The sequence below is a fragment of the Manis pentadactyla genome, chromosome 12 (assembly GCF_030020395.1).
Source record: "Manis pentadactyla isolate mManPen7 chromosome 12, mManPen7.hap1, whole genome shotgun sequence".
Lineage (NCBI taxonomy): Eukaryota > Metazoa > Chordata > Mammalia > Pholidota > Manidae > Manis > Manis pentadactyla.
In genome coordinates, this window is record NC_080030.1 from 42,997,741 (window position 1) to 43,017,858 (window position 20,118).

The 20,118-nt window shown below is 37.3% G+C and overlaps 1 protein-coding gene across 7 annotated transcripts in view; it reads right to left on the reverse strand.

The window, feature by feature from the left end:
- PLEKHG1 (pleckstrin homology and RhoGEF domain containing G1) overlaps positions 1-20,118 on the reverse strand; it is a 202,421-nt gene that overhangs the window by 35,764 nt on the left and 146,539 nt on the right. For all 7 annotated transcript variants that reach the window (XM_036906962.2, XM_036906963.2, XM_036906960.2 and 4 more), the window contains 2 exons: positions 17,403-17,503; positions 5,913-5,982 (listed from right to left, as the gene is read on the reverse strand). In XM_036906962.2, coding sequence (XP_036762857.2) covers positions 5,913-5,982; positions 17,403-17,503 — 171 coding nt within the window. The remainder of the gene's footprint in view (positions 1-5,912; positions 5,983-17,402; positions 17,504-20,118) is intronic.

A 20,118-nucleotide genomic window follows, 5' to 3' on the forward strand; every position in this document is an offset into this window, starting at 1 on the left:
ACCACTTCATGCTGGATTCATATGTGACTCCAAGATGGTGTCTTTTTGGGGGTAACTTTAATGTTTTTATTCATGTTTTTTTTCCCCTGAATTTTAAGGAATTCCTACTTGGAATCCTTTTTGTTAAACTCAACTAGCATTATATTTAATTTTTTATTTTTTAGAAGGTTCCAAGCATATATGAAAGTAGGGAGGATGGTGTCATGAATCATCAGCCCCAATATTAACTCATTACCAGTATCCACCCATTCGCCTTTTCCTGTCACTCTGAAGCAAACTGTAGACATCATATCACTTCACCTGTAAGTATTTTAGTATGTATCTAAATCTTAATACAAGGATGCTTAAAAAGAAGCATCACCACAATGCCTCTATGTTTAAATAATTCCATCATAACATGAAGTTTCCCTAGTCATTATTCATATTTCCTATTTTCTTAATTTTTTCTTTTTTTAAAAATAGTTTGCCTGTTTGATTGGAATCCAAATAATATCTCCACACAGCAACTAGCTAAAATCTCTTAAGACTCTTCTAATCTTTAAATCCCCCCTCTATCTTTTCTTCCCTTGCAATTTAGTTGAAGAAACCAGATGTTTTGTCCTGCAGTTCCCCATAGTTCCAACTCTGCTGATGACACCCCGATGGCTTCCTTTAATATGTCCCCTGCCTCCTGCTCTCTTGGTGGTTCAGTGAAGGCTTGAACAGATTTAGGTTCCATAATTTGGCATGAATACATCATAATTGCATTGTATTTCCATCAGGAGGCACATAATGTCTGGCTGTCTCTCCTTTTGTGATGTTAACAACCATTGGTGATTATTGCTTAGACCTATCAACTCGTTAGGGGGTGCAAAATGTGGATAATTCTAACTCTACCATTCCTTCTTCATTTATTAGCCAGATTCTTTCCAAAGAAGAATTTGCCTGTATTAACCATTTGTTACCCTACAGCCTGTGGTTTCCATGGGAAAGGCAGGATAAATGCTTGATTGTTTTCCTTAATTTTCAAAACAATGCCTTTGTTCTCTAGCATCCTGCAAAAGGCTACCAGTTTAGGTTTTTAAATATCACCATGAATTCCTGAATATAAATATATGTAATGAATTTTAGTTGTTCTCAGTCGATTATCTTTACTGATGCTCAAATGATGCCATATTTAGCCAGTAGGAGACCCTTCAGCATTCACGACCTGACTTACAGCTTTCCGTGTTTTCTGGCGTGATAAGATATCTAGACCATCGTGTACATTTCCTACCCCATCCTCAGTCTTCACGGAGCTGTTTCCTTTTGGTAGGAGGTAGTATTTGGAGACCATGGTTTGGGTATTGGAGGTGCTCTTGCTACTGCGTCAATCATAATTTCTATGCCTTTTTAGTGGACAGTTAGGAATTACGGTTTTTGTTAAAGATAAAACATATCTTTAGTTCAAACTTGCAGTTCAGATTCAGGACTACAGCATTTAGTCAGCCCCATTCTCCTCTGCATTTTCTGTCTCCTATCAATTCCAGTTCAATGACACAAACATAATATTCATTTGCTTTAACCCACAATATGCCATGTACTTTCAGCAAAACAATACAGGCACCAGCATATACAATTTCCTGAAAACAGTTTAAAAATGTATTTGCTCTATTTTATCCATAGCATATTTAAAATTGATTGGAATTTCCTCTGAGAGGTTATGCCACAAACTGGATATACAACAGGCTCATTGTTTTTGTTTTGTGTTCAATTTTTGGAGACTGCTTTTTAAAATTTTAATTTTGTTTTATAATTATGTAAAATATTTACATGGTTTCAAAGTCAACTCTGTAAGAAAACGCATATTTGAAGAAGTCTAGTTGCTGTAACTTTCCATTCTGGTCTATTTCTTTCCTTCTCATCAGTAACCAATTTTAATCTTACAGTTTATCTTTTTTTTTTCAAGCATACATATTAAAATACAGGCATGTCCTCCCCCATTCTTAGATTAATAACAAGCTATACCAGTGTGTATCAGAATCACCTGGTAGGCTTGTGAGAACCCAGATTATTGGTTTGCACCCCCACAGTTTCTGATTTAGTAGGTCCAGAATAGGGCCCAACAGTTTGCATTCTAACAAGTTCCCAGATAGTGCAGATGCAGGTCCAGGGACCACACTTTGAAAACCACAGTACTATATACACTTTTATCTACCTTCGCCCCATCCCTCCTAGTAGTATATAAACACTCTGTATTTGCTTCTACTGCTTCATAGTAGTACATTATGTGGCTATATCATGGCTTATTCAAATAGCTTTCTGTTTACAGACATACATATTTCTATACACACACACAATACCTATTTCTACATATTGTATGTATCCATAACTATTACTGCAAAGAACAGCATACTGAATTTTTGTCACTCGACTTCAGAAAAAAATACTGGAAGCAGGACTGCTGGATGAAAAGGCTGAATTCAGATGTAATTTTGCTAGACACAGTCAAACTCCCATCCACAGAGTCGGTGCCATTTTGTTTTCCCACAATCATAAGAGTGCCTGTTTCCCCATGGCCTCACCAATTTAGTATGCTGCCAAATTTTCAAGCAAAGTACTTTAACAAAATCTAAACTAGTTGCCAACTTTTAAAAGATGGAAGATAAAAATACCTTGATTTCTGGCTTCTGAAAAAGTACTAAATGCACTGGCCGTGGCCCCACAGCTTCAGGTGACACGAATGTCCCCACAACATTAGTACCTACACTGCTCTAGCCCCTGCTTGGGCCCATTCATACATTGGGTTCATCTGTTTAGCTCCTGACGGCACTGAAGTGTCCAGCCCTGTCTGGCTCCATGGGAAAGAGAGGCAAAGGGAATTGCTCACCGTCTTCCAGTAAATTAACACCAGGCTGGAGCTCTGCTCTGGGTTTGCTCCCACACTTAGTTTCTTGCTGCTTCTTTCCTGTCTGCCTCCCACTGCACTTAACTTGGGATTGAACATGAGGCTGACTTGCCTTAAATTTAGCGACCTTCAGGATCATTTGAAATACCAAGTTTAAAAACAATGGCCTCAATGAGAATAGGTCTAAATTACTTCATATACTTGACCTACATATACCAGTCCTTAACAAAGCCTCAACGCTCTGCACACTTGAATTTCTTTGCATTTTGTGACACCCTGGCTCTATTCCTATAGAGGGCTTTGATTTAAATCAGCTATATGTGCTCAATGTAAAATCAAATGCATATTTGTTCTTAGATTTATAAGCTCTGTGGAAAACTATAAAACTTTGTGGGTTTATACAAAAATCAATAGTCCCTAGTTCGTTAATCCTTAAATGCCCATTACTTATTACATATGCTACCTCAACTGCTTTTTAGAAGCACTTAGGGAAAAAGAAGGTAATGATAAAGAAATTATACAAAAGTAGATATTTCCTCCTGATGTAACTCTTTCCAATTGTAATTAGAGATGGTGTAGAAATGAGCATTTAACTATGATGGAACCCAAATTTAACAGGGTCAGCGCTGCCAGTTGGGCACATAGGGCACTCAGATGTTTATTGAATGAATAACCAGAGTAAAGAAATCTGTGTGATTTTAGGGTTTCTTCTGCAGAGGGGTCAATTTCTCCCTCATCCCCAACAGGCACACATGCATGCACATGCGTGCATACACACACACACACACACACACACTTTGATTCCTGAGTTTGCACTGGACACTACGAGGAAGGCTTCATATGTGAATAGTGTATAGGTAAGGTAATGTTGATTAGAATTCACTCCAGTGATATGAATATCCAATATCAGCACTTTCTTGGATAATTTCAGTAAGTGGTGTGGTGTGTGTGTGTGTGTGTGTGTGTGTGTGTGTGTGTGTGTGTGCGCACGCAAGCGCACGTGTACACTGGGCACTGAAGGGAGAACGGCACCAATAGGGAGCGGAAGACGGTCAGGGGCGGTTACGGAGACAAACTGTCTCCCTCCCACACGCTGCCCTGGATCAGGCCGGCCGACGGGCAAGATCAGGGATGGAAATGAGGGTAGAGGTGAAGGCAGGAAGCCAAGGAAACCTGTTGTGGGTGTTTCCAGAGTCTGAGAGCAGCACATGCTCTGTGGGACACGGCTTGGCCTGTCCAGAATGCAACTATTATTTCTCTCCCTCAAGAGAATGGCCTCCACTGCCCCGTGCTCTTCCTTTATGAGCAGCAGGGAAGGACTACTGTATTCTCCTTTTGTCAGGAGGGATTTCTGTAACCTACACATACCACAAAAACAAGGTCAAAGATGAATCTCTTGTGAGACCCAGTGATTCAGATAAAAGCAGAAGTTAACTGCCAGCTTTACCTCTTTCATTAATGGCCTCTCAATTAAAGCAATTTTCCATTCCTCCCCAGAGTTGAGCGGCTGGTTGTGTTTCAGAAAACGTAACCATCTTCTAAATTTCAGGGTGCTGAGTGAAAAGGAGGCTGTGCCAAAACCAAATACTCCCTCGCAGTTCCCTACTTACATGTGGAAGTGTGGAGTGCTGAGCTCGGACTTCTAATTAAACTTGGCAATATTACAATGAAAAAAAAAGATTTGGGAGTTGGCAATGTGGCATATAAACAAACTTTTATGTGAATATTAAGCCACAGCTAAGCATATGCTGGACTGTCTTTAGTCACCTTGTGATTACAGTTCCCAGTAAAAGCCCAAATGTTTCCGAAAGTGTCTATGTTGTTTAGGTGCTGTGGTTATCTTATCATATCTTCTTCGATACACTTGGCATATCTTTCTACCCATTTCTCCCTCTTTCATTTCCCTTCTCTTTTCCAAATTCCTACCCATTAGGAGAATTAGTTATGACACAGGCAACGTGTGAAAAGCACTGCGTGTGTATACGCATGTGTGTGTATTTCCCATGTTAACACTCACACACCCACTCACAAAGTCAAGAGTGTTTTCTATATAAGCCCATCAACTGCCTTTAAGGAGCCACCCTTCAGTAACACCCAGAGTGTCATGTTTCGATACAAACCACTGGGTGGCTATGCGGCCATCAGGAATGACCCTGTGGAACAAGCCTGAGCCAGGGCAGGCTGGGAGGACATCTCAAAGTTCACGCTGGACTCCAGAGCTCCAAATGAGGTGCTCAGCTGATCCCAAAGCACCATCATGAACTTTGCTTAAACCACATTTGAAACCACAATGGCAGAAATCACATGAAGTTTTGCTGCAAAGCAATTTCTGCTAGGGGTTTTCCAAGGAAAAGCTGTTGAATTTTCAAAAGAAACTTAAGATGGGATTCTATACCTAGTAGGGAGCATGTTGAGAAAGTAATGAAAAGGTTCGCCCTGCAGAGTTGAGAACTCTACCTCCTAACTTGGCACAGAGCGTGATTTGACTATTCAAGTTTTAAAAGTCAAATCCTTTCCTTGCATTTTTCTAAAGCATCAATGAAGCTTAAGAAAAATGTAGGAAAATGAGAGTGCGTTTTTAACATGTAAGAGATTAATTCTGCATCTCTTTATCCCCCAAATGATAATTACATAGCCTAGGCTAGTGCCACATAAATAGAAAATATTTAGATTCTAACAGATTTTTGTAACTGGTCTAGGGGTATTTTATATGTATTTATTTTTTTAATTTTCTTCTAATCTGGACTCTCCTCACCCCAAGCTTAAATTTTTTCTTAGGAAAGATGAGTAACATCATTCAGTTACTATACAAGTTCTAGGAAATCTACTAAGTTAGGATTTCCTAACTTACTGGGGACAGTAACAATGTTTTTTTCCCCTGCTGATGGAAACAAACAAACAAACAAACAAACAAACCAGAGTGAGCTTAGTGAGGCTAACTTCATCCAAAACGGAACAAACCAGTCATTTTAACTTTCAAATGAAAACAGTTTGTTCTCAATACATTATCTGTCTCGACTGGCCCAGAGAAATGAACCGTACTTACCTTGGACACAAAACATTCTGCTATGGCCACAGGATCATTTTCACAGTTTTCTAAATCTTGCAGAAGTTCACTAAAAAAAGAATAAAAGAAATATTACACTATAAGACTGATGGTTGAGGATATCTTACATAATTTGGGAGGTCAAACATTTATATGGTGTTTATAAGAAATCATATTTAATTGGATAATTGAGGATCTACTGTCATTATACCCAAGGCTTAGATGAGGGACTGGCCCAAGGTCATGGTGAAGCAGGGATTTAATCACAGGTCTGACCTGCAACTCTTGCACCCAGAGATAAGCCCTGCCTGATATCTGAGTCTTCTGGGCCTTTGTCATTATCCTTATGCAGGCGCACACAGTTATTCATTCATCAAAAGCTGTCTTGGTACCAAATACTAATGCAAGGCATTAAGAACAAACACATCAGTGAGCCAAATGAGATAGAGTCGCTGGGCTCTTGGAGTTTGGAATCCACTGGAAGAGTCAAACATTCAGTGAAAAGTCACACTAACAAATTGAAAAATTACAAATGGAGCTCATGTTCCAAGGGAAAGATATGCTCTGGAAGGTAATATCTTTCCTTTGATGAGAATCTTACTTTTTAATGGTAGTATCATTATTTTAAGTGACTGCATAATATTTCATTATTTGGATGTAGCATAATTAATGTAACTAATTACTAATTTAATATTCACTGTTGGATAAAATTCTATAAATAGAATTGCTAGGTCAAACAAAGGGCATCAATGGGGTAAATGTCTACACATTTCCAAACTGCATTCTATGCAAATTGTGTTAATATATTATTTCCTATGTTAAATGTTTATTTTAGTTAGTGAGCCAATTTAATATTTACATATTTAATAAAGATTTAAGTAGTCCCATAGGGATTATGATAAATAATAATCCCTATAGGGGTTTCTTGCTTTCTGTTTCCCATTCTCTACTGCCACTCTCCAGGATAATTTTCAGCTCTTTCAGTGTTTCTAAACATGCTGATACAACATTCTCATTATTTTTAAGCTTTAGATATTTACTTCTTAATTTCCCATTCTCCTATCTTCTCAATGAGTTTTGTCATGAAATTTGATTAGATTAAAAGTCAGAGCTTACATTTTTAAGACTATGTAAATATTATTCTCAGCTGAGTCTCAGAATATACCATAATTACATTTCCTTTCTTGTACAACCATGTTTTCCTTGGAAAATTTGAGGGGGTTTTGCTTTGTTTTCAAAGTACACACCACTAATTTAGCTTCAAACTTTGTGTCGGAAGTATAACTCTTGTCTCACTGTGTCCAAACATCAGGCCATCTATTGGCTGCATTCCTTTTTGGTGACCTCTATGCTGGGGCCTTGATCCTTCTGCTCCTACCTGAAAAGGTTGCTCCCTAGACCTGCTGGGCTGTCTCCTCAACACCATCCTGACCACGCCCTTCACCTACCTGTGTTGGACGCCTTGTTTCTTAGATATCATTTCAGATGTGTTCCTTTTTTCAAGAGATTACAACATCCAGTAGCTGTCTGAGTAAGAGTACTAGGAGTAAACTTTCTGAGACTTCCTGTTTCATTATGTTCTCCCTTCACACTTGGCTGATAATGTCAGTAGGTATAGAATTCTTGGTTGGAAACCATTTTCTTTGAGTATTCAGGAAACTCTCTGTTGCCTTATGAATTCCAATGCTGCTGAGAAGTCTAAAATCATTCTAATCCATGACCCAGGTTCCATGTGACCTGTTTTTCTCTTCTGGAAGCTTTTAGAGTGTTCTCTTTGTTAACATAATTCTGAAAGTGTTTGATGGTTGGCTTCGGAGTAGGTTTTTTTCATGTATGGAACCAATTTGAACATTTGGGAAATGCTCATGAGCATCAATTCTCAAAGAGACCTCTGGTTTCCTGAAACCCCTTAGGAGGTCCATAGGTCACTATTTCTTAAAAATACAGATCTTATTGCATTTTTACTTATATTCTCTCTCGACAGTACAGTGGGCTTTTCCAGAGGCTACATGACCAGTGATAACAAACCAGTGGAAAGTAGAAGCAGATATGAGATTCCAGCTGTCTTCCACTAAGTCGGACAATAAAGAGATTGTGAAAAAGTAAACAACTTGCAACATGCAAAAAAATGTTGTAATAGTAAACCTATTTTTTTAAGAACATGTGGACTTGCTATTTTTATTTTTGAATAAGTTGATATTTTAATGGTTTCTTAGTTTTAATTTCTATCATGGTAAACAAAACACTGTAAACCATGAGCAAAAAAGCCTTTTCAGTCTTCTAGTAATTCATAAGCCAAAATTACATTTGTGTGTAATTTGGGACCAAAAAGCTAAGGAACCTCTTTTGCAGAACTATGTCTTTGATATTTCAACCCCTCTATTTTCTCTCTATTTGAAGCTCCTACTATTCACATCTTGTATCTCCTGGTTTGATACTCAAATTTTTCTTTTCCTGCCTCTTTTATTTTCCACCTTCCAGTTTATTTTTCTGTTTTCTGGGAGACATCAACTTTTTCTTCTTCTCTTCTATTGAATTTTTTCATTTCTACTAACAGCTTTATGATTTTAAGGTGCGTATGTGTGTGTGTCTTTTTAATATGCTCTTTGGATGCTTTCTTATGTTTCTGTTCTTATTTTGTGGGTGTAAAATCTTTTATGTCCAAGGATGATTATTGCTATATTGTTGTTATCATCATCATTATTATTATTTTGGACTTTTCTTTCCTGCTCCTTGCTTTTTGCTGAGTCCCCTTTACTCTGATCATTCTGGCTTCTATTGTTCTTATTAAAAGCTCTCCCCACATAATATAAGTTGGTCACAGGGATGGAAGTGCAGCATGGAGAATATAGTCAATGGTTCTGTCCTATGTAACATATTTCTAGATAGTAACTGCACTAGTTGGATTTAGTAACTGTTGAACCACTGTGCTGCATACTTGAAACCAATGTAAGATTCTGTATCAACTACATGACAATTTAAAAAAAAGCTCTCCCCAGATATCTGCGGATCTTCATTTGTCCTTTCCTATTTGAAGGCGAGACGCTACAATGAGAGCTGTAAACTCTGTGCAGATGTGGAGATTTTCATGGGGTGTTCTTCACTCAATGTAGCAGGTCTCAAACTTTCTGGTGTCAAGACCTATTTATGCTCCTAAAAATTCTTTATGTGGATTATATCTATCAATATTATTCAAACTGATTGATTTTTAAAATTTGATCCAGTCATTTAATAACAAATCCAATAATTTTAATATACATAACTTTTTATGAAAAATAGATTTTATGAAACAAAAAAATTAGTGAGAATAGCATTGTTTTACATTTTTACAAATCTCTAACATCTACCTTAATAGAACACACATGGATTCTCATACCTGCTTCTGCATTCAATTGGTTATTATGGTTGATGTATGTACACAGAACAAAAAACTCCAGGCTCACACAGGTATGTCATTGGAAAATGGAAGAGTATTTCAATAGTTTGTGAGAAAAGTGTGTCTATTGTTCTTTGATATTACACTGAAACTCAACAACTAGTTGCTTAGAGTTTGTTGGAGTCTAAAAAATACCAATGTACTATACCTTGTTAACTTTAAAACCCCAGTCTATCTTGCACCTTGAAAGGATCTTTCACCCATGCATGATTTCAGGATAGCCCTAACTTGAAACATTCTTTCCTAATATTCCTATAAAACATTCCCTTTGTAAGGTTACTTTTAGCTTGGAAAATATAGCTCTGATATTTGTATCAATATCTTTTATAGAAAGATGGGTGTGATTAAATTAAAGACAGTTGGAATCAAACCCTTGGGACCTAAACATTGGATAAAGTAAGAGAAAAGGTCAAAGAGAAGAAACAGTAGAAAAAAAGCAGCAACGTTTCTGAGCCGGTGTTCCTGATGGCTGGAGGATGCGTGCACTGGGCGTAGGCTTTGTGGCCACGTCTTTCAATATAAATCCTCTTTCTGAGCAAACACCTTGCTCAAGAATCTAAGAACTGGGAGTGAGTCAGGACACCTTCCAGTCCCAACCCCTAATTTTAACGTGAGCAGAATCCATCAGGTTACTTTTCACGGCTTAACAGAAAAACTCCTTGATAATATTTAACTCCCTGTATTCCAAATACTGTGCTCAAGTTCCCCTCTGAACTTTAATTTCATCTCCAGAGTGGACTTTCTGATAGGAGGTAGTGTCTCCAGGGATCCACCCTGGCTCTAGGCATAGCTCACCTGTAACTGAACGGCTGGCATTCATTGCTCAAGGACCACAGGGCTGGGAGGAAGCTCAGACACCTTCCGGTCCCAATGCCTAATTTTAAGGTGAGGGAACCAGGACTCATAAAAGGGAGGTAGCTTGCCCGAGGTCACACAGCTAATAACTAATGGCCACATCTGAGGTTAGTAACAACTCTCTTATATGTCAGTTCTGCACTTAATTATAAAAATATCTATTGAAAAATATGTTTCCTGATCGACTCAAGAAAGCTGCGGGCTAGACTGTTTCGTGGTGTCTTCAGTGGGAGGCCTTGTCTAACTGGGAGGTCTTGTTTTGAGTCATCTGGCCAGCTTTCCTTTACAGCCCTATTCTAAAATAGGGTAAATACTGAAAATGGGAACAGTGTGGAGAAAGTAATGGGACTTCTTTAATGTTCTTGTCATCAGGGTTATTGTCCTGATATTGTTGGCCCCCCACCTTGTTTGCTCTCATTCAACAGTAATTATTGAAAACCTCCTATTTTCAGGTGTGGAGGTGACAGGATAAAGATCATGGACAAAAGCCCTGTCCTATGGCAATTATGTTCTGATTAGGGATGATAAATGTTAATAATTAAATAAATAAACAATACAGTATCAAACAAAAGACAAGTGTGGGTGAAGATGTGAGGAACTGGAACCCTTGTGCACTACTAGTGGGAATGCAAAATGGTGCAGCCTCTATGGAAAGCAGTTCTTCAAAAACTTAAAGATAGAACTATCATACTACCCAGCAATTTCCAGGTATTTATCTAAAACAACTGAAATTAGGATCTTGAAGAGATATTAGCATTCCTGTGTCACTGCAGCATTATTTATGGTAGCCAACATGTGGAAACAACCTAAATGTCCATGAGTGGATAAAGAAAAGATGGTAGACACACGTAATGAAATATTAGTCAGCCTTAAAAAAGAAGGAAATTCTGTAATATGTGATAGTATGAATGAGCCCTGAGGACGCTGTACTAAGTAAAATAATTCAGACATGAACTATAAATACTACATGACTCCACTTATATAAGGAATTTAAAATAGTCAAACTCACAGAACCAAATAGTAGAATGGTGGTTACTAGGGACTGGAGGGTTGAGGGAAATGGAGAAGTTTCTAAGCAATTGCATAAGCTTTCAGTTAAACAAGATGAATAAATTCTACAGATCTGCTGTAAAACACTGTACCGAGGTAACAATAATGTATTGTATACTTAAAAGTTTATTAAGATGGTATTCATGTTAAGTGTTCTTACACAACAATTTAAAATTTACAAACACCATTTTGCTAAAAAAAGACCCCAAAACCTAAATAAAATTACCATAGAAACACATACCATCACACATTATTGCTGAATTAGAAATGTTTACGTGAAAATAATGAAGTATTGGTTTTACTGAAAAACAGAAACCAAAACCTACACAATAGGACATTATACTCTGTGATAAGAAGCAAATAGGGCAATGTGACAGAGATCACCTAAGGCTGGGTGGGCAGTGGCTCACTGGAATGCTTGCTGAGGGGGTGGTATTTGAGCACAGGGAGTGTTCAAAGAAACTAATTTAAGAAATCAATTGTGAGTCCAGGACAGAACGAACTTGGCATGTTTTTGTGTGAGGTACTGAAAAAAAGCCACTGGGGGATGAGGTTGGCGAACAACAGGATGGGGGCGATGCAGGAAGAAGATCCACTGTCAGATAAGAGGCCATGTACTATGGGAGCACAGATGGGGCCATGGAATGTGGTGTGTCAGTCACTGAAGATACTCCAGAAAGACCAGAAACAGGACTGTCCTGCCAGAGTTACAGACTAAGAAGGTGGGTGGGGCCTAGGTTTCTTATTGCATCAGTATAACTAATGAGCAACTCCTCAAGGTGCATGAGCAGGAAAGAGTGACTTATAGATTGTGTTTTGTAGTCAGAGCTAAAATTAGAGTCATCCTACCTTCAGGTTCTGGGTATTTTCCCTTCTTCCTTAGTAATTGTTTCAAATATTCCTTTCTTTTTGAATGGGACTATGAAGAGAAAACTATACAATTTTCTTACTTGAGCCCACGTCCCTTGTTTGGATTGGTAGTTAGAAGAAACACTGTTCTCTTTTACGGTGCATATTACATGTAAAATATTCTCTGGCCACTGATTTGAACTTGAAGGCAGGAACTGTATTTTGACCTTGAAGATTCTGCTGCCATACAGTGAATGAGAGTCAGGAATGAGGCCTCTCCCTTCTGGTCAGCAATAGACTTTTCCCTTGCACCACTTCCTTTCCTACCCACCTAACGGGATCAGCTGGCATTTTAACTTGTTCCTCCACAGAGAGATATGTGTATGTGAGAACAGAAAATGGGGTGAGATTAAGAGCATCAAATGTTCAATTAATTTTATCAATACATTAGCATTGACCTTGGAAAATCCACTTGGAAAAAGCCTGCGGGTAAAAATATTTCTACCATTGTGCAGAAGTTCAAGACATTTTGGCGGCATGAAAATGCACTGAAAGAAAAGATAACTGCCCCACCTTTCATTGCCTTATTGTTATATGTATCTCATGATTCATTTTCTAAATTACATCTCAAGGGAGGGGGGAAAAAGCATGGCCCAAATAATTTTTTTTTTGTCTTAACATACGTTCCTTGCTCTGTGATGTTTTCACTTGCCGCCTCAGGCACAATTAACTGCGTGCTCCTGAGAGCTCTCCAAGCACACTGTCCTTCCTTGACTGTATGACTTACTACCTCTGCTGTACAGTGGTGTCAGTCATCCTTACACTTAGACTTATCCCAGTGTTTTACACACAATAGTAATTCAACATAGGTAACTGAAAAAAGAGAAAGAGGAAAAAGGGAAATTTTATTCTCATCTTTTGAGGAAAGAAGAAAGCTGATAATTTTAATTTGATTAAAAAAATAATTTAAAAATAGAAACTCAATATGGAGGAATGAACTCTATTTCCTCATCCTTCAGTCTTAAAAAAAGGTTCAAATTACAATTAGGTAACTCTTCCCTATTCCAAGAGAGGGATGCTGTATAAAACAGCTGGGTATTTCTTCCTTTGTTGGCAGTATTAAAAAAATCTAATGTTTTGGGATTTTAGGGGCAAGTTAAAATGGGGAAAGTGTTTCCTTTGACTGACCTAGTTTCCTGACCATCTGAGAATTCCTTCCAGACACCAAACCAGAGACTTCCATTTCTAGGCTATCATGGGGATTATGAGAGAAAAAAATTTGGCTACAAAAAGGAAAATAAAAATGAAGTATCAATTGTATCACAGAACATTTCATGATGAAAGATTTTGTAAAATAACAAATGTGTGATTCAAATCTGAATGCCTATTAATATACTGTACCACATTATGAATTGAAGGTGAAAAATCACATGCTAATTTTCTTAAAGTCAGATTAAGCATTTGAGGAAATTCACTATTTATCTACAATATCTTAGCAAAATAGGAAAAAGTGTTTATCTAAATCTTACAGCAAATATCATTCTTAATGGTAAAGCTGTTAAAGCAAGGAAGGAAGGAAGATAAGGATGTTAACATCTAGTTGACACTGTATGGGAAGGCTTATCCAAAACAATAAACAAGGCAAAAAACATAGGCAGTAGAACTTTAAAGGAAGACCAATAGTTCTCAGTTTTAAACATAATAGTTTTAGACACCACTGTCTATGTAGAGAATTCAAAATAATTTATAAATTACTATTAGACTAATGGGAAAGTTGGGGAAGTGAAGTTAGCTGGATATAGTATCAACATATAAAAATCAAAAGCCTAAATGAAATAATGGTTAATTAAAAAATAGAAAAAAATAGTCTAGTCAAAATAACATCAAAAGGCATTAGATTTTGATGTTGCATTTTTAAATATGATGGAGAATTATAAAACATTATTATGGAACATTTTTTTAAAAGGCTTGAAGAGATATATGCTTTTAGATGGGATGACTCAATATTGTAAAGATGTCCCTTCTGCCAAAATTAATCTATGAATTAAATGTAATTCCAATAGATATCCCAACAGAGTTCTTCAGGAACTTGACAAACTAATAAAAAAAATTTACTTGACAGTACAAAGAGTCAAGAAAAGCTAAACCTGTGTTGAAGAAGAGCAACGTGGGTTTAATAATGGAGACAACGCATGGTCTGGGGCAGGGATGGACAAACAAGACTAATGGAACACAATACAGAGCCCAGAAATAGGCCCACACATACATGTAAACTTCATGTGGGAGGAACATGGAACTACAAATCAGCACGGAAAGGATGTTCTTTTCAATTAGTGGTGATGAGACCATTGGCTAGACACATGAACATAAGAATCTGTATTTCTTACCATATGCCAGACTTCCAATTTTAGTTAAAACAAAGCAAAATATTAAGACTTTTAGAAAAAAAGAGTGTATTTATGACCTGAGATAGAAGATAATTTTAAAATACAATATCCACATAGTATCAAAAGTACATTTATTTAGTGTAGTCAAACTTACAAATTATCCAATTTCTTTTCAAAGACAATGATTAAAGTTAAAAGACAAGTCTCATACTAGGAGATGATTTGCAACTCACAGAATCCACAAAGATCAAGAACCAAAATTCGTCAAAAACCTGTATACAACAATAAGAAAAGAAATATCCTGACAGAAAAATGGACAATAGGTATAAGCCAGAAATTCAAAGAAGAAATCTAAGTAGCCAAGAAACAAGAAAAGGTGCTCATTCTTAATACAGCAGGCAAAATGTGAAGTAATAGATCCTCTGGTAGAATATTATATTGCAGTTAAAATCAATGAAGTAGAGCTATAAATCTCAAAAACAGTGTTGAGTGAAAAAAATTGTAAAAGGTCGATACAATTTATGACATGTTTGAAATAAGTTGAAGCATGTTGTATGTTTTAAATAAATACTTATATAGTCATGGCAACAAAATCATACTTGGGAATGAAACAGCCAAGTTTTGGATAGTAGTTACAGCTGTACTAGTATATGGAGCCAGATTACACTGGCTCGCCTGAGCCAATTCTGCACACCTCTTCCTGATTCTGTGTTCAGTGATATCTTGGTAGTAGCTTAAAATTAGCTATCATGGAATGTTTATACCATAGAAATGTGCAAACACTGTAAATCCTAGATTTCCCCCTCCCCTGTCCTTGCCTTGGAGAACTGGTTTCCCAGCACATCACTGTACCATTCTCCACGGAGTGGGATTCAACTGGAAGGGGTATATAAGGAGCTTCCAAACTATTTATAGTGTCCTTATGCTTTAAAGACTTTCTAAAGCAAATTTGGCCCAGGGAAAGGCTTTGACAGAGTAAGGGTGGGTCATGGGTGTGTATCATATTACTCTATGCTTTACTGTATTTTGGAAATATTTCCTGAAAAACAAAATCTAGTCGGTTCAATTTTTCAGGCCAGCATGAAAATGTTTTCTTTTTTCCCACTTTAATTTTACAGATTTAAATCTTGCTCTATTGGTCACAATATTATATTATGTTGAAAAACCTGGACCTCAACTAATAATAGAAACTTTAAAATTATTTCAAGACCCAACCGTAGGTTTACCAGATAGTTATACCTTTGAAATCAACTGATGTAGGGTATATAGTAAAGAATTTGTAAGAGGCATTAACATAAAAAGTCACCTCGGTACTCTTACTTAACTAAATATAAAAGCAAAGACATTTGAGCTCTAAATTTAGAGCCAGATTTAAAAGTAAATAAAATGAATAGAGACAAAATAGTATAGATAATTCAACTGTAAAAATTACATAAGACATTTTTAGAAATAAAATAAAATTTTAAATAAAATAAAATAATAATATGATGGAGATTTGACAAAACCAGGTGTTCAAAGTAGGCTCACATATACCACTTTCAGTAGGCAAAGAGAGGTAGGATTTATAATTTGTATTATAGCTGAATCACACAATGACAGGGCATTATAGATTTTTATAATGGGATTTTTTTTTAAATTTTGGTATCATTAATATACAATTACATGAGCAACATTGTGGTTACTAGATTCCCCCCATTATCAAGTCCCCCCCACATACCCCATTACAGTCACTGTCCATCAGTGTAGTAAGATGCTATAGAGTCACTACTCGTATTCTCTGTGCTATACTGCCTTCCCCGTATAATGGGATCTTTTATAATAAAATCATCATCATCACTGGTTCCAAGTATTTCGGAGCTTATTCTCATCCAGCACTGAGTCAGGCACTTGAGGTGTATCATCTCGCCAAAGCTTCACAATAACAATGAAGTCGATATTCCTATTATTTCCATCTATTCATTCCACCAAAGTCTGAATGCCTCCTGTGGGTCAGGCACTGTTTAGGCACTTAGGCAGTCACGAAGCAGGACAGATCTCTGCCCTCAGGGAGTGTTGGGTTAGTGGGAGTAAGGGGGAAAGAAACAATATCTAACCCAATGATAATTGTATATGTTAGAAATCAAGAAAAGTCCAGGAGAAAAAGAAAGAGCAGAATGTGTGTCTAAGGTGTGTGTATAAGCTGGGTACGCTTCACTGAGAAAGGAAGATTTGAGTACAGACTTGAAGTGACAAGGGCAGTTATTCCACTCCGTTTAAGGACTTCCCCAAGGATACACACATGGCTCAGCTGAGATGCAAACCCAGATGAGCTGGAAACCACAGCCTGTGCTCTTAACCTGCCTACTACCTGGTCTTCCAAGCGGCATCACAATATATAACATATAACAAAGGATTTGCTTGTTCTCTTTCAGCATCCCGTGTGTCTCATTCACTACGGCAATTTTCTAAGCCCAGAGCTGCTACATAGTAGGTACTTAACACATGTTTGAATCAAATCAGTCATTTTAATTTGAATTAATATACATTATGATAAAGTCTTTATTGTGTGTCTTCTGTGTCCTGCCCACTTCCTAGGTAGAAAAACTTTGAGAAAATCCAGTGTAGGTGCTGATGCTGCAGCCCAAGCGTGTACATATTTTTGGATGCCCTGCTCGTGTTGTGTTGTGGAAGGAAGATACCAGGTTTGTCAAGGCAAACAGGTCTTTCTATGAGGAGGATGGAGTGGGATGGAATCTTAAAATGGAGAGTTGTATAGAACAAGGATGCTTCTAGGTAGAAGACCTCATGGCACGATAGCCCACAAAAATTTATGAAGTCAAATCAGGGGTTACAGGTGAAGTTTTCTTAGGCTGTATTCATTTGAGAGAAATTCATAGTATCTATGTGACAACAATCTTTTGAGTATTAACTTACCTATTGAAGTGGTAGATATCCTGTATATTTCCAAAAAGGGCTGACCTCTCTTCTGTCCCCAGAGGAAGTTTCGTTTGGTCCCTGATGCAGTCAAGGTAATCCTGTGAAGTCAATGGGAAGGATGTCTTAAACACTCCTGTCCTTCTTCAAGACATCTTAAGTTAGGCAAGAACAATCTTTCCTACCAGTTTCAAGCAATGCTTATATAAATGTGCTCATTAGCTCTACTACAGAATACAGAGTCTCTCATTTATGGTGATAATACTTACCTATTTGCAGATTACAGCAAGGAAAATGAGGATGGTATACATTAATGTATCTACTCCCCAAATGTATTACAGCTTCCCTAGATGGATATTATTTAATGGCCATAGTTATCGATAGTGTCAGGGTTTTGGCTTAACAACATCATCTGTTGTTTCTTTGACTGATTTATAAACTAGCAAGATACTCAAGTTTATACAGTGGGAAACCAGAAATATAGATTTGAAATTTCTCATCACAAGAAAAAAAATTGTTAACTATGTGAAGTGATGGATGTTAACTAATCTGTGGTAAATATTTCATGATCTAAGCATACATCAAATTATGTTGTACACCTTAAACTAATACATTATCTAAGAAAATCAGGAAAAAAGTGACAGGATTGTTTTAAACATAACCTTTAAGTCAGAAGGCTCTCTGTTGCTAAAGTAAAATTAATTCTTCCCCACATACCAATTAATTTTAAAAAAATCCTTTTAAAAAAACCCACATTACTCACTTATGCTAATTGGCTATGTTAAGGAGCCATGGGAAACTTAACATGATTTTATAAGTTCTAACACAAAACAGAGCTCCCAATCAGAGCTCAAGTGGGCTCAGACCCAGAGTGAGGTGAGTGAGTGTAAGTGGTTTAGAAGCGCTTTGAGCTGCTGAGAGGAGAAAGCTGCCTTCCTCCCTGTGTGCTAAAGAGCTCATAACTGAGTGTTCCCCCACCCCGCAGCAATGCTTGAAAAAGAACACTGTAGGAGGCAAGAAAACAATAAAGGAAACAGTGAAAACAGCTGAAATAACGTAAAATAAAAAACAAATGCAGTCCCCTGCCCTGGGCTGAACAATGTACTATGGCCCTCTACCAAACGTCACACAGCGCTCTGCAGCGTTTGGAGGAAGCACCCCAGTGATAAGGCAGCCAGGCCTTAACAACTCAGCGCTAGAAGCACATTCCAATGTCCAGCCGCAAACACAATAGTATTTAGGTGCAACTAGTGAAAGGAGAAACTGAAATTTAAGAACCATCAGTTAATCGCATCTTCTCTTTTAATAAGCCACATTCATTCTCTCAGGCCCTTATGGTCTTCAAATGAAAACAGGCAGGGCTGCATTGTTAACCTTCTCAGTAGCACATTTCACAGACGGCATCAAATAACCCACCAGTCCAGGTCTTTAAGACGCAAATCATTGACGTGCATGAGCCAATGTGCATAACCTTTTTTTTCCCTTTAATAAGCTTTGTGGTAACATTGTTTCTTAAGAAAGTGATCATCTCACTAAGTAATTAGATTCACAAGTGTCACTGGCATGGCACACCCACACTAGCAAGACCCAACTCCTTACTCCTATGAATGGAGCAATTATAAGGAGCTTAAATATCTGCATATAAAGTTAGTGGCCCAAATAAAAAATGCTAAAGAAGGCTAGGATTGAAATAAGAGTATGTTTTGAACATGTAAACTTAACTTACACTTCCTTAGAAAACATGTATTCTCTGATATTTACATAAAATTCCATGGTACCAAAAGAAGGGCTCATATTTAACTTGCACTGAATGCTTATTTGATTGTTGTTCAATCCTTTGACCACCATTTTAAAGGACACACATACAAAATTAAGAAGGTAAAAAAGAAGTTATAGATGAGTACAAAATTATAAAGTAAAACAGAAGGATATGGATAAGCATGATCCAAACCAAAGAGCAAGGTGAAGGATGGGACAGAGAGGATGTATACATGCCAAATTCACCTGGCTGCCTGCAGTGGGACTTAACAAGAAAACAAATAATCCTTTTTCACACTTGAAGTGCGAAGCTTGTTCATTTGCAGAAACCTGATACTACATTCTTCATGTAAGGGAAAGATTGGGTTAAGGGGCTTAAAGAATTTCATCTGGGGTTAGAGACAAAGAACCATGGCCCACTTCCAACAAATGATGGCCCATCTCCAAAGGAAAGAGTTTCAAAACCCCAGAGTCTGTGGTAGAGAAACTAGGTTTTTAAGGGTGCTTGTTTTTTGAAATTGTTGAGAAAATAGATTGTGGGAGTCAAATTTTTTTAGGCCACTCTAGAGAACAGATCAAAGTCATATGGCCACAACTTATTACCCCCACTGATCATAATTAAGTCTTTTAAATTTATACTTTAACTCTAAACCAGTGACTGAAAACTACCGTATAGCCTGCCCTGTATTAGCAGCTGTAATCATCTGAAGCCAAAATGAGAGGTTTGAAGCTCAGTGATAATAACAGTCTATTCTGTGCTCAAATGACAGAGTAAAGACACCAATGAAATTTATTAGAGTCTGTCACGCTGCTTATTAATTTTATTGGCTTGATGTCAGCACCTGTGCCTATCCTGCAGTTAAAATGAAGGATCATTTTAAAACATTCGCATTGAGAACAATTATTCTCGGATCAAAGAATTCATTCTACTTTTAGGTGAGAGGGGATGGGATAAACA